This window comes from Ceratotherium simum, chromosome 29 (genome assembly GCF_057802395.1).
Source record: "Ceratotherium simum simum isolate JZ-2026a chromosome 29, ASM5780239v1, whole genome shotgun sequence".
NCBI classification, from domain to species: Eukaryota; Metazoa; Chordata; class Mammalia; order Perissodactyla; family Rhinocerotidae; genus Ceratotherium; species Ceratotherium simum.
Window position 1 is genome coordinate 14,898,826 of NC_141928.1, and position 13,493 is coordinate 14,912,318.

The 13,493-nt window shown below is 50.9% G+C and overlaps 1 protein-coding gene across 1 annotated transcript in view; it reads right to left on the bottom strand.

Moving 5' to 3' along the window:
• Positions 1-13,493, bottom strand: part of MORN5 (MORN repeat containing 5) — a 33,068-nt gene continuing 19,575 nt past the window's right edge. The window contains exon 5 of the mRNA XM_004423395.3: positions 1-187. Coding sequence (XP_004423452.1) covers positions 108-187 — 80 coding nt within the window. The 3' untranslated portion in view covers positions 1-107. The remainder of the gene's footprint in view (positions 188-13,493) is intronic.

Here is a 13,493-nt window from a genome sequence, read left to right on the forward strand (position 1 = left end):
AGTCTTTATTCCTGAGTCAAAAGTCAGGTTCTAGAACAACAGCCTGCCCCGTGGGCCAGCAGTGCCAGTGGTGCAGAAGGAAACTCTGGCGGAGGTGGCTGCAGAGCTCACGGCCTGGGCCTGTGACCCACGATCTCGTCCCAGCCCTTCCGACACTTCCGGATGATCCACTCGTGCTCATCGTCATCTGCAGGGGAAGAGGAAGAGCTGATCAGGCCGGGTGCTCGCTGGGCCTTCCCTGATTGGGAGACCCCAGGTGGGGCCTCAGGACTGGGGTGCATTCCAGCACAGGGTGGTGGCCTTGGTGGCCAGTCTCTTTAGCTCTGTGTTGGGAAGGAACAGATTTGGTTCACTAAAACCAAATGCTTCAGTTGCCTGTGAGTGCCTGGTCTTGGGGAAATGGAACACAAAAGGGTTTACAGATGGCGGATGTTGCTGATGGAGGCAGCCGTGACATCGTCTGGCCCCTCTGAGCTGGGCAGCCCCGACAGGCACTCAGAGAGCAGCTCGCTTGGGCACTTGCCCAGTTGGACATCCACACACCCACAGAGCACCCCCGGGATAGCTGGGCCAGGCCTCACCAGTAATGCTAGGAGCCAGAGCCTTCAGATCTTAGTTTCCTTTCCGGGCTTTCCATCCAGGACCCTTCAGAGAACCCATGGCTCCCCAGGGACCTGACACCCTGTTATTCAGGCCCTTTCAGTGGGGAATGGAGAGGAAGAGCTGATGTTCCTGGAGGCCCTACACTCATGCATCTCCCTTAATTTAATCCTTGTGACCATCTGACGGCAGCAATCCCACCGTTCTACAGATGAACAAACAGGCTCAGAGAGGTCAAGTCACTTGTCCACAGCCACAGGGTTAGTACGTGGGAGAGCCCAGAACTTGAACCTGGGCTTCTCTGCCTACAAGGCCTGTGCTGTTTTTTAAACCTCTGATAGAAAGAGTTGAGTGAAACACATTCTTCAGCCTACGGCACACGGCTGTCATCTCTCTGTGCCAGGCCCTTCTGTGGATTGACTTTATTTTTATTTTTCCCCTTTACCCCCCAAACCCACACCCAGCCCCTCTCCCAACCACGACAGAGACCCACTCTAATGGTGGGATATATACCCCTAAAAATGCATGTAGCTCTGTAAAATATGTACTGTTGTTTTGTGTGCAAATGTGGTTTTAATTTACATACATGGCATGGTGTTGTGAATTTCATTGTCTTAATTTTTTTTCACTCAACACTACATTTTCAAGATCTATTCTTGTTGCTAACATGTGCTTCTAGCTCTTTGCTTCTTACTACTGCCTAACATTCCATGGTGGGCTTCTGCCACATTTTACTATTCATCCTCCCAGCGATGGACACGCAGTTACCAGGAATAAAGCTGGGACAAACATTCTTGGGCACATCCCTTCGTGAATTTGTGGAAGAATTCTCCTGGGGTTATATTCCAGTAGGATGGTCGCGGAGTCCACATACTTCACTCACCAGGACTCCTAGCTAAGCCTGTGTTCTTTTTGTGACACCACACTGCCTGCTGTCCCTCCCTCATTCCTGCCTTCCCTCTGTGCCATGCCCTGGGGACAGAAAGGACTAGCCCAGCCCCTGCCCTCCAGCAGTTCTCCTTGGGGCTACAGCCCTGGAGGAGCTTTTCCCTCTCCTCACCCAGTGCCTCCCAGCAGAGATGGGAGGGTGGGACTACCCACCTTTGGTGACAAATGGCAGTGGCAGAGGAACAAGGGGACTCCCTGAGAGCTGAAACATGGAGGGCCAGCAGAAATCCTGCCCTCTGAGTCAGATCCCCCTGCCCAGGAACCCCTTCCTCTTCTGGGAAAGGCCCAGGCCCAGGATCGAGGAGATGGAGGCGTCTTGACAGGCTCATGTGTGCTCCGTGCTTTACAAACACTGGGTCTCATTGAGTCTTTGTGATAGCCCAGAAGGGTAGGGGAGATCACCCCCATTTTATAGAGGAGATGAGCCTTGCCCCATGTCTACTGCCAGTGGAATTCAAACCAAGGCTCATCAGACTCTGAAGCCTGACTTCCCACATCAGGGCAGATGTGATGGTGCCAGAAGGCGAGGCTGCCCCCATAGAGGTAGCCTCCTCTGCCCCTGCCTCCACTATTTCTTTGTATGTGACCTAAGGAAAAGGTTTGCTGCCCGGCACACTCTGGGCTTGGAAGACTGCCCTAAGCAGCCAGTGGACCTCAGTTTCCCCTGGAGAGGCTGCCTGGGAATCGGAGCGCGGCTGCCAACCCGGGGGCGGGGAGAGCGGCGGCACACAAGGAGTTAAGCGCTGGTGAAGCCCACTTTTGCCACACCGCGAGCAGCCTGGTTGATAATTACAGTTCTGAAGTCTCCAGGCTATTCGAATCAGTGCAGCTGCAACCTCTTCAGTGGTAACCCCTGAAACCAGACAAACCGGGTTTATTGTGCTGAACCAGTCCTCCGGCCCCTCCCTGATCGTTACAAATTGACAGCAATGGACTTAACAGCCCTCTTCACTACCCCTTTCACTCTCTACCTGGCTGCACAGCCACCAATTTGAATCACAGATGCCTCCCCTCCCGGCAGCTGCTCACCAACCCTCCCTCCACCTCCCCTGCACTGCACGGCAGCTCCCCTGGCCCTGCCACGCCAGGGTGAGGCTGCCGAAGCACATTTCATCAATATTTAAAATGGAATTAAACCTGCCGCTTTGATTAATGCCTCCCAGATCCCGGGAGTTGTGATTACTATTTTGCAAATTGCGATTGTTGGAATATGTTAATATGATTGTCTGAGAACATCTTCACCTTCTTGGATAATTTCCCCCCTTTTTGGCAGGAGGGGAGGGGAAGAGGAGGGGAAGAAAAAGATGGTGGAAAAAACCACCCCACAAACTCTTTAATCAATTGTAAATTATTACCCTCCGCACAATTGCCAGTGGTTCAGAAGGGAAGGGGAGGCAGATTTCTGGTTTTGTGCATTTATCTTGAAAAGTTTTGGCCCCTCTTGGCCCAGTAATTCCAGTCTGGGATGCTACCCTAAGGGGATAATCTATTTGTCTCAGTACTATTTAGAATCAAGAAAACTGAAATAACCTACATTTCTAAAAACAAGAGAGTGATTACTTTGCTATATATTCGTTCAAGAATAATTCCTAAACACTGACTATGTGCCAGGCATCATGCTAAGTTTGGGCAGGAGGACACTAGGCCACGTGAGGGGATATTTAGCAGCTATTAAAAAAATATGGTTATGAAGTCTGTAAAGCAACACAGGAGAAATGATTTTGGTATGATAATAACCAAAAAAAAAAAGGTAGAAACAGGCAAGAAACAAACATTATATATAGGTAGTATAATCTATGTAAAAACTGTGCACAGAAGAAAAATTTAAAATAAATTGAATGTGAGTAATGGTCAGCTCTGAGCAGTGGGACTAGAGAGGTTCTTCTGTTTTTGGTATTTCCCAAATCTTTCATTAATGTGTATTGACAACAGAAAAAATAAAAATAATTATTAGTTTTTTCCTACCCTCCAATGTAATGCGTTGGTAATTTCATGCATTTGAGTAATTCAAATAAAATATTTCTCGGTTCCTAGAGACACCAGTGAAGTTCTTGAACTTCTAAAAAGTCAAAAGATCAAGCATAAAAATATTGGTTAAAATGCATAAAAATCAGAAAATAGACAAATCTCCTGTGCAGACGAATTCTAAATAATTTATGTGGATACTCTGCCCTCAAGGAGATAGAGCATAACTCCCCACTATTAGGTGTGGGCTGCAGAGTCACTTCCCCCCAGAGAGGACAGTATAGAAAGGAAGTAAAAAAAAGACACCTGACAAACACCCCTCATCCAAGTGCTCAAGGTCAACATCAAAGGTGATCAGTCATGTGGATAGCAGGTAGCCTTGATGTGACTTGATGAAAATGGCATGTCATCTCTGTGGTCTTCCTCCCCACACCCATAACCCCAGTCTAATCATAAGAAAAACATCAAATTCCAGTCAATGGACATTTTACAAAATACCTGACCAGTCCTCCTCAAAACTGTCATCAAAAACAAGGAAAGTGTGGGGGCTGGGCTGGTGGTGTAGTGGTTAAGTTCACATGCTCTGCTTCTGTGGCCCAGGGTTCGTGGGTTTGGATCCCAAGCTCAGACCTACACACTGCTCATCAAGCCGTGCTGTGGTGGCATCCCATATACAAAGTAGAGGAAGACTGGCACAGATGTTAACCCAGGGACCATCTTCCTCAAGCCAAAAAGAGAAGATTGGCAACAAATGTTAGCTCAGGGCCAATCTTCCTCACACACACACAAAAAAAAGACAAGGAAAGTCTGAGAAACTGTCACAGCCAAGAGGAGCCTAAGGTGACATGACAACAAAATGTAATGTGGTGGGATTCTGGATCAGAAAAAGGACATTAGGGAAGGACTGATGAAGTCTGAATGCAGTACTGGCTTTAGTTAATAACAATGTATCAGTATTATTCATTGATTGTGACAGATGCACCACACAATGGCAGATGTTAATAACAGGGGAACTGATGTGAGGTGTACCGGGAACTCTCTGTACTATCTTTGCAGTGATTCTGTAAATCTGAAATTGTTCTAAAATAAAACATTTATTTTAAAAAAGGCATGAAAATCCAGTATGCTCCCTAAAAGGCGAGCTCATCATGTTCTCCAAGAGGAGTGGAAGCCTCTTCACACACCCACCATCCAAAATAAAGTCTTTGACACCTTTTTCTCTCTCCTGGCCCTGCCTCTCACAATTGATGAATCTATACTTATTCATGTATTTCCTTATACCTTTTTCTCTCCCAAGAGGCTGTAAGCTCTCAATGCAGGGACCATGTCTGCTTCTTGACCACTGGACCCAGCATACAGTAGATGACCAATAAATGCTTTGCCACTTGAAGTCTGGAATAAGCCTGTTTGTTCTGACTTGCCTTGATCGCCATCAACAAACTTTCCCTGAGCACCTATTTCTTGGCATCCAGGTCTCCACTCAAATGTCACTTCCTTGGTGGTCCCTAATCTAACTGCCTTCACTCCCTGTCACTCTGTCCCATCTTCATTTTATCTTCTTCGTAGCATATGCCTCTCTCTGCAATTTTCTTGTTTATTTATATGTTGTCTGTTTCCCCCATCCAAACTGCAAGCTCCCGTGAAACCAGGAGACTCATCTGCTTGTTCAGGGTGGTATTACCAGAGCTTAGACGAGTGTCTGGCACATGGTATCTGGTCATATCTAATGAATGAATGATTGAATGAACAGATGGATGAATCAACAGGCCCAGTCCTGTAGCCAGCCCTGTGCCCAGTGCTGAGGGACAGAAGGGACTGAGACGCAGCAGGGAGCCTTGTCCAGAGGCTGGACTCAGGCACTCCAGGTGGAGGTCTGTAGCCTTTGGGGCAAAAAGATTTCTTTTTTAAAGATTTTATTTATTTATTTCTCCCCCCCAAAGCCCCAGTAGATAGTTGTATGTCATAGCTGCACATCCTTCCAGTTGCTGTATGTGGGACGCAGCCTCAGCATGGCCGGAGAAGCGGTGCGCGCCCAGGATCCGAACCCGGGCCGCCAGCAGCGGAGCGCGCACACTTAACTGCCAATCACAGGGCCGGCCCTCAAAAAGATTTCTTAATTCTGGTCCTGGAGGTTTGGAAGTGACCTCACCTCCTCCTGCATACCCACCTCCCACCCCCCACCCCCCGCCCCCCGCGAATCTCACCCATCAGGAGGAGAACTGGGCTTCTTACAGAGAAGAGAAGGAACTTGCTGCAAGAGAGGCCCCACACGTGACCCTGGGCTCCCCTGCTGAGAGGCCTTCCCTGAAAAGGCTCCCCACTCCTTCCCCAGGACTTCAGGCCCCTCCAGAGCTTCCTGCTTTCCAGCCTGCTCCCTCCCCGCTCGCCTCACCGTGGAGGATGCAGCCACCCTGACGCCCTGCGGTTGCCCATGGCGTGTGCTCACCAGCCTCTGTGCTTCTGTGCACGCTGTGGGGGGACACCCTTCCTTTCAGGACCCGCTTCGGCGCAGGGCCGCTCAGAGCACTTCCCATTGCTGGGCGTAGCGTACATAAAAGTGAAGGAAGGCCTAACCAAGGGATAACAGTTGGAATATATTTTAAACATGTACATTTGACAAATTAATGCTTTTAACACCAATAACCAAATGTAACGTATGTTATTCCAGGATTTCTTTCAAAGGAGTATAAATCCACAGTGCACAGGCGGCGTGGTCAGGAAAGGGGGTGAGTTAGAGTTGTCTGAGGAACATGGTGTTCTTTCTGTCCTGTCACAGTCGGAGCTTAAGGCACCTCGTGAATGTGTCTGGCCAGGGCCCAGCGCTCTCCTGGCTGCCCTCCACCCCATGGACACTGCCTGGACGTCACTTCCCCCGACCCAGGTCGAGGTCATGGTGTCGGTCATGGCGTCAGTCGTGGTCACCCGCCTCCAGCCAGGGGCAGCCATGTCCCACTCACTTCAGGTTTTCAGGGCCTAGTGCAGATCCGTCACTCAAAAAGTATTTAATAAATATATAGTGAATGTATGAATAAAGATGTAAATTTGGAGACATGAAAGTAATAGGTTTACCCTGTGGGAATTGGACAAAGGGAGAAGGATTTCTTCCCCACCCTCAGCAAACAGAGCTCCGGAGAGGGTGCAGCAGACATGCCAAGTGCAGGGCCAGGGCCACTGGCTGCCGTGTCCTTTTTTGTCTTGAGGCCATGGAATGAGGAGCCCGACCACACGGAGAGGATGGGTTGTCTGGGCTCATCCTGGGCGCCAACCACACTCAGAAAGCTCAAAGCCCTGGCTGGCCTGGGGCCTGCCTCACAGTGAGGGCAGGAGGGGCAGGCCTGCACAGGCCACCCAGTGGGGCCCAGGTCACCGAGGGTGTCACTGGTGCAGTCTGCAGGTCGGCACAGTGCTGGAGAAGAATGGATCCTGAAAATCTCACAGCAGATGCCGGGCAATATTGGTTCCCCTGACAGCTGGCAGGGAGGCAGTGTGCATGATGGTTAGGAGCACAGGCTTTGGAGCTTGGCCACTTCTAGCTCGGAGACCTTGGGCAAGTGGCCTCGCACCTCCCTGGTTTGGTTTCCTCATCTACAAAGGTGCCTGCCTGGAAGGTTTCCCATGAGGATCAAGTGAGATCTTTCCTGAAAAGTTCTTAGCACAGTGCTTGGTGCACAGGACGTGCCAAAAACCAAAAGAGATGCAGCAGTGGTCTCTGCGAGGTGAGACGGCAGGGCACATGTGAGAGCACAGCACAGACTGGAAGGGGTTCTGGGTCTCGCGCTGAGCCCTGCCGCCAACTTGCTGGGTGATCTGAACAAGTCACTGCTCTTCTCCGAGCCAGGCTCCTTGTCTTACAGCGGGTTTAACCAGATCTCCTGCAGAGGGCAGAGTGAGGACTGGCCAGGATGAATGGCTCGAGGTGGGCACCCAGGAAGTGGGAGTTATGATCATCATCTTGACGGGTCTTTAATTCCCAAACTGGATGCCTTCAAGGGAGCGTTCTTAAGGGACTCACTCAGAGCATCCTTGGGACTTCTGATTCCCTGCGGGGTGGAAGGAGGATCCAGGGGAGGAGGAAGTCTTTACACAAGGATCAGCATCATAAGGATCAAGAGCCACAGCTCAGCTAATGATTTTTGTTCAAAGCAAGGTGGGCAGGCCGGGGCAGGCGAGCCCAGAGAGGGAAAACTGGCAGATTCAGGTTACTGGGCACCCATCAGCTACTTCTCGGCACGCCCTTGGGCCAGCACACCTGCGGTCACCACCGCCATGCAGCTTCCACCCTGTGTGGGGGGCCTCGGGTGGGGACTGGGAACCGGAGGAGACCAAGATGAAACAAGGCGTCTAGCCTCGGGAGAAGGGAAGAGGCTCACTCTTGAGGAGCACCTAGGAGGAGCCTGGCTCTGCGGGAAGAGAGCCATGTCTGTCCTCTCCTCAGTGAGTGAGGAAACTGAGGCTTAGCGGGGTGAACCTATTTGCCCCACTTCATTGCACCAGGGCAGAGGGAAGGGCTCGGTGTGCTGGTGCGAAAGTCACACTCAGCAAGGCTGTGTGGGCATGGGCGTAAATGGGCCTGCTTCCATCCAACTGGGTGAACGTGTGTGAGAACATACCTAAGTGTGAGTGTCAATAGGTGTGTGCTGTGAGTGTGCAGGTGGCAGTGTCTGAGATGCAGGGTGAAGAGGAGAGAGCATGTGCACAGGATGCTCAGCATGAGTGTGACGTGCAGTGTGTGGCTGAGTGAGTGGCAGTGTGTGAGTAGCTGAAGTCTTGAGTGTGTGTGATCAGATGCCGAGGGAGGAGGCACGTCCAACCCACAGTGACAGCCCAGTGCTCATCCCAAATGCCAGGCTGGGCGGGGCCCTGGGTTAGGAGGCTCTGTCGTGAGGGCTGCCCTCTTTTCCTGGGGTCAAGGCCTTCTCTCAGACCACTCCTGTGGGAACCCTGGCTCCAGGCTGGGATGGGAGGTGCATGGCAAACCCGGCGCCTCAGCCTGTGGGTGGGCAGGTGCCGTCCCCAAAGCCCAGCCACACCCTCTGTGCAAATGTAGGGCTGCGTGAGCCGGTAGGGCAGGACCATGGCCCTGAGCGGAGCCAGTGCCGCAGTGAGGGCGGTAACGCCCAGGCATCTCCGTCACAACTCTTGACAAGAAAGAGGCTTTGAACTTGGCAGGCAGTGGTGATGGCCAGAGGCCAAGGCCGTGGCATTGCCTATAGTGACTGAGGGGTTGTTGCCCAGGCAGAGCCTACCACCGGGCAGGAGGGGAGGCCTTGGGGCTGCTCTTGTTTTTCCCTCTAAAGGAGCTTCTTCTGGGCTGGGTGGGTGGAGGGCTTGGGGGCGGGGGGTGGATTAGGCCAGGCTGCTGCACCCCCTGGGAACTAGAGGTGCAGGGCTGAACACCCACAAGCTTTTCAAGGCCTATTCAAATGTAAGAGGCTTGGGAAAAAATGACTGACTCTAACATTTAAAAAGAGAAACCGCAACCCTGAAATTAATAAATGTTATAATTAATGCATTCAGGCTTAATTAATTATTAAATTTAGAAATCACAACAATTTTATTACACTTGAAATCAATTTGTAGGCTTGGTTTCCTCATTTTGCAAGAATTCTCCAGTATGCACATGGCTCTCAAGAAATCACAGCCGATTGTTAAAGACTTGTAGTCCAACAATTTACCGAGCAAAGTTTTAAAAATCCTTTCAAAGTTTTAAAAATCCTTTCAAAGTTTTAACAGCAAAAAAATTACATTTAATGTGGAAATGTGGATCCGTTTTGTGTTAGTATGTTGAAATGATTGGGGTGAGGCCTCCAAGGTCAGACCTGTGGCTGGATTAGGGCTAGGGCTGGGGAGGGTGAGTCTGGGCAGGAATGTGCTAACTGGTACCAGGAAGCACTTTCGTGTGCCAGGCACAATGGCCTGCACTTCGCATGCCAGATCTCCTGCAATCCTCATAAACACCTCCGTCGTATGCACAGCTGGTGTTGTCTAGGGTGGGAGTTCTAGGTGCTCCCGTTGGTGGGTAAAGGGAAAAGTGCTCCCAGTCATGATGACCCTTGGGCATCTCTTAGGAAGGTCCCTGCTGGAGAAGGATATCTCATTAAGTGCCACCAAGTCAGTATTCTGACATTGTTGAAACAGTGACTCCTATCTGTTGAGGTCCAGATGCATAGCTGGCTTGTGTTTATGGGCCACACTGGTAAAAAATACATATCCTTAACTACTAGAATCATCCTGTGTGTGGCAAGGCGCTCACACGACAGGAGGCACGTTCATGTCTCCCACACTCACTGCAGAGCGAGCGTGTGCTGAGGGAATGGAGGAGGCCAAATCACCAACACCCGTTATATTGCTATTCTTCTGGCTTCCCCAACCCCCAATTCTATTTTTCAAGCACTTGTAATTGAATTTGTGTTCACTAAACACATTCATGAGGCCTAGCCACAGTACACAGGCAGCACAGGGAAGCAATGTGCAGAGGCCAAGGTCACTGGGTGGGCCTGACCCCCGCAGGCTTTGCTCTGACCTCTGCTCCCTTCTGCCCCTGCTCTCCAGCTGCGTTTGGATGATGGACCGAAGGGGATAGGCCTGGCAGTTGAGATCTCTGTGCTCCGGTTGGCAGATGCTGAGGCTGAATTAAGGCTGGGGCAGTGGGGACAGCCAGGAGGGATGTTAGGATGTTAAGGATCTGCAGAACTCAGTAACAGACTTTGTTGTTAGTGACTTCTAGTCGATTCTGACTCCTAGAAACCCTGTGTACAGCAAAGCAGAACCCTGCCCGGTCTTTTTGCACCATCCTCTTACCTTCCAGCGCTGTATCAGACAATGCTGTGCTGCTACTCATGGTAACAGACTAGAACTCATTTAATCCTCACCGCAGTCTTGCAAAGTCAATGTTACTAGCCCGTTTCACAGGGAAGGGTCCTGAGGCTCAGAGAGGTGAAGCCGTCTGCCAAGCTCGCTCAGCTAGTGAGTGGGCGCAGGCTCATACCCAAGTCTATCTCTGGAGCTGCAGCCCTCATTGCCCTGAAAAACCTTTCTGCAACTGCCGCTCACCGTCTGAAGGATGGAAACTAAGCTCCCTAACCTGGCAGTCAAGGCTCTCTCCAGCCCTCACTGGGTCTGCCTTGAATGCCCAGCTCAGACACACTCCCACACACCTGTCAAAGCCCCGTGTGTCCATCACTGCCTGAGGCAGACCTCCCTTGCCTCTTCCTCCGTCCCCCAGCACACAAGCCGGTCTCAGGTGCTCTGTCTTGAGTACCTTGTGCCCCTGCATGTCTCTGTGCCTTTGCTCTCTGTGCTTTGTTCCTTCCCTTCCATGCAGCGAAACCCACCTCTCATCCTTTAAGGCCAGCCAAACACCGTCTTTTCCAGGACATCGTCTCGACTACACTCGGGACACACACACGCTCTTCTCTATGCTCCCCTGGCTCACTGCTTCTGGCTCTTGGCACCAGCAAAGCAGGGCCACTCCTAGTGTTTTGGAAAAAGAATCTCATATCTGATTTTTCAAATTAAACATTAACATGAACACCATAGGGAATATAGAATTATGCTGGACTTTCTTCCATATACTCATTTTTATGGTTGATGTTATTTTTATTTCTGAACTATACTTTGAGGGGTGGGCAGTTGACTCCAGTCTTTTGAGCACTGAGGCTCCCTAAGGCCCTAGGCTTCTGTCCAGAGAGCACCCATCCCAGATCCTGGGACAGTTTATGCGTCTGCTCCCCCTGCCCTGTACTGGTTTGGGGGGCAGGCACCGAGTCTGGCCCCCAAGTGAGATCCTGGCATCTGCAGGGGCTCCGTGAAGGCCTGTGTCTGGGAGGAGTCTTAGGCTCTAGGTGGATAAGAAATGATGAAGATGATGAGGAACACATCCAGAACGATGCCATGGGCTGGACAGAGAGACCAGGGACGTTGGGGGCTTTGGTCCAGTCTTGAAAATGGCATCAAAGGTGGGTAGGAGGAGGCTGGAGGGCAGTTTGCCCAGGTGACACTGGCTCGTCCTTTCAGCGCGTGGAGTTAAGGAGGCCCCTGCTTCTCAATGCCACCCCCTGTCTCCCCCCGCCACCCTGGGGTGTAAAATAATCACAACTGTGGTCATGCATTAAGATCCTCAAGGGACAGGCCAGGGCTGGCTGTATCCCCTGCATCATCTCAATAACGCTCAGCACAACCCTGTAAGAAAGCTCCTATTGCTCTCCCCATTTTTCAGATGAGTAAACGAAGTTCAGAGAAGTTAAGAGACCAACTTGAGGTCACACAGCTGGCAAATGGCAGAGCTGGGATCTGACGGCAGATCTGGCTGACTCTAAAGCTGGCCCGTAACCTTCCCGCCTCTCCTGGACCTGAGGTCAAGCAGGGCTCTCAGCCAACTGCCCTGAGTTCCAGAGCTTGGGCTGAGGAAGACAGAGGCTCCTGGCCCCTGGGCTCTGGCCTTGTATTCACTTCTATTAAAGGAGACAAAACAAATTATCACAGCGCTGGCCGGGGTTGACTCCGGCCACGGAAGGGGAAGCTGTGTCCTCTGGATGCTTCCAGGAGGCTGCTGTGGGGGTGGGGGACATATTGTTACCAGAATCCGATGGGCACCATGGCTGGAAGGGGAATTTCCAGGGCCTTTGGAATTGGGGTGGGGAGAGAGGGGGGCCCTGGGCAATTCCCGCAGGTCGGGGAGAGGCAGCGGGCCGGGCCGGCTGTTATTCCGCCCTCTGTAGGCAAAGTCCTGTGGATGGGTTCTGGAGTATTTCTCTGGGGAGAAGGTCATAGCTTTGCCTAGATTCTCAGAGAGGTTCATGACTCAGAAAAGGCCACAGCATATCTCACTGGTTCAGAGCATGGCCTCTGCTGTCAGACATCTGGGTTCAGTCCCGATTCTTCCCTTTACTAGCTGCATCTGTCAGTAAACAACTTACTCTCTGAGCCTCAGTTTCCCCATCTGCCAAATAGAGATAATCGTACATTCCTCCAAGGATCGGGATGTGGTAAGTCGCTGGCACAGTGGCGGCATTCAATACTCATAATTTCCCTTCCTACTCCTTTTGCTTGAAGCAGATGCCCAAGCTGCCGGCGGGGTTGTGTGAGCCGTGTGGGCATTTTATTTGGCAGTTACAAGTGTGATATTATCTCTCCACAAAGCCTTCATTATGGCGCTGCTAACAATACCACAGATAAGGCAGGGATGCCCCGGCGTGCCAGCCTCCAGGTGATTATAACATTTGGGTAAATTGCCTTTTGTCTCGCAGAGAGATGACGGCGGGAGGAGGCTGTGCAGGAGACTCGCCCAGCCATTTTGCAGAAACCACAAGGGAAGCATCGTGGAGAGGCAGCCTGGGTTTGCGGAAGGAGCCCTGGCGGGCAGTGGGAAAGCGGACTCCAGCCCCAGCTCTACCACAGACAGGGTGCGGTCGGGTGGGCGATTTGCCTCTGCTGGGACTCAGGTTTATCACCTGTCGGGCAAAGGCAGTGGCTTCACGATTAGAGGAGTCTTGGTTTGTTGGTGACTTTGAAAGATTTTTTCTTATTCTTTGTCTAGTTCTTGAGCAAAAAAAGTGGGGAAAGAACCACCACTGCAAACGTACACTCCTTGGGTGTGTACTTTTTATATCTCTGGGCTACAAGGAAGGCCCTCGTTTCCTTCTTTCTCTCCCTAGTAAACTCCAGCTTCTCGCTGGATCCACCTTTGAGTCGCTAGACCTTGGGTTCAAATTCCAGCTCTGTCACTTATTACCTGTGTAAGTTTGGGCAAAGCATTGTAGCTCGCCTCAGTTTCACCATCTGTAAAGTGGGGATAATAAAGACAACTATTTCACAGGGTTACTGTGAGGATGAGATGAAATAAAATAAAATATGTGAAGTTCTTAAACCAGTGCCTAGAACATAATAAGCATTCGGTAAATGCTGATTATTATTATTATCCTGCTTTTTCACCTGAAATAAAATATGGGCATGTTTGTATATCAATGGATCCATGCCTT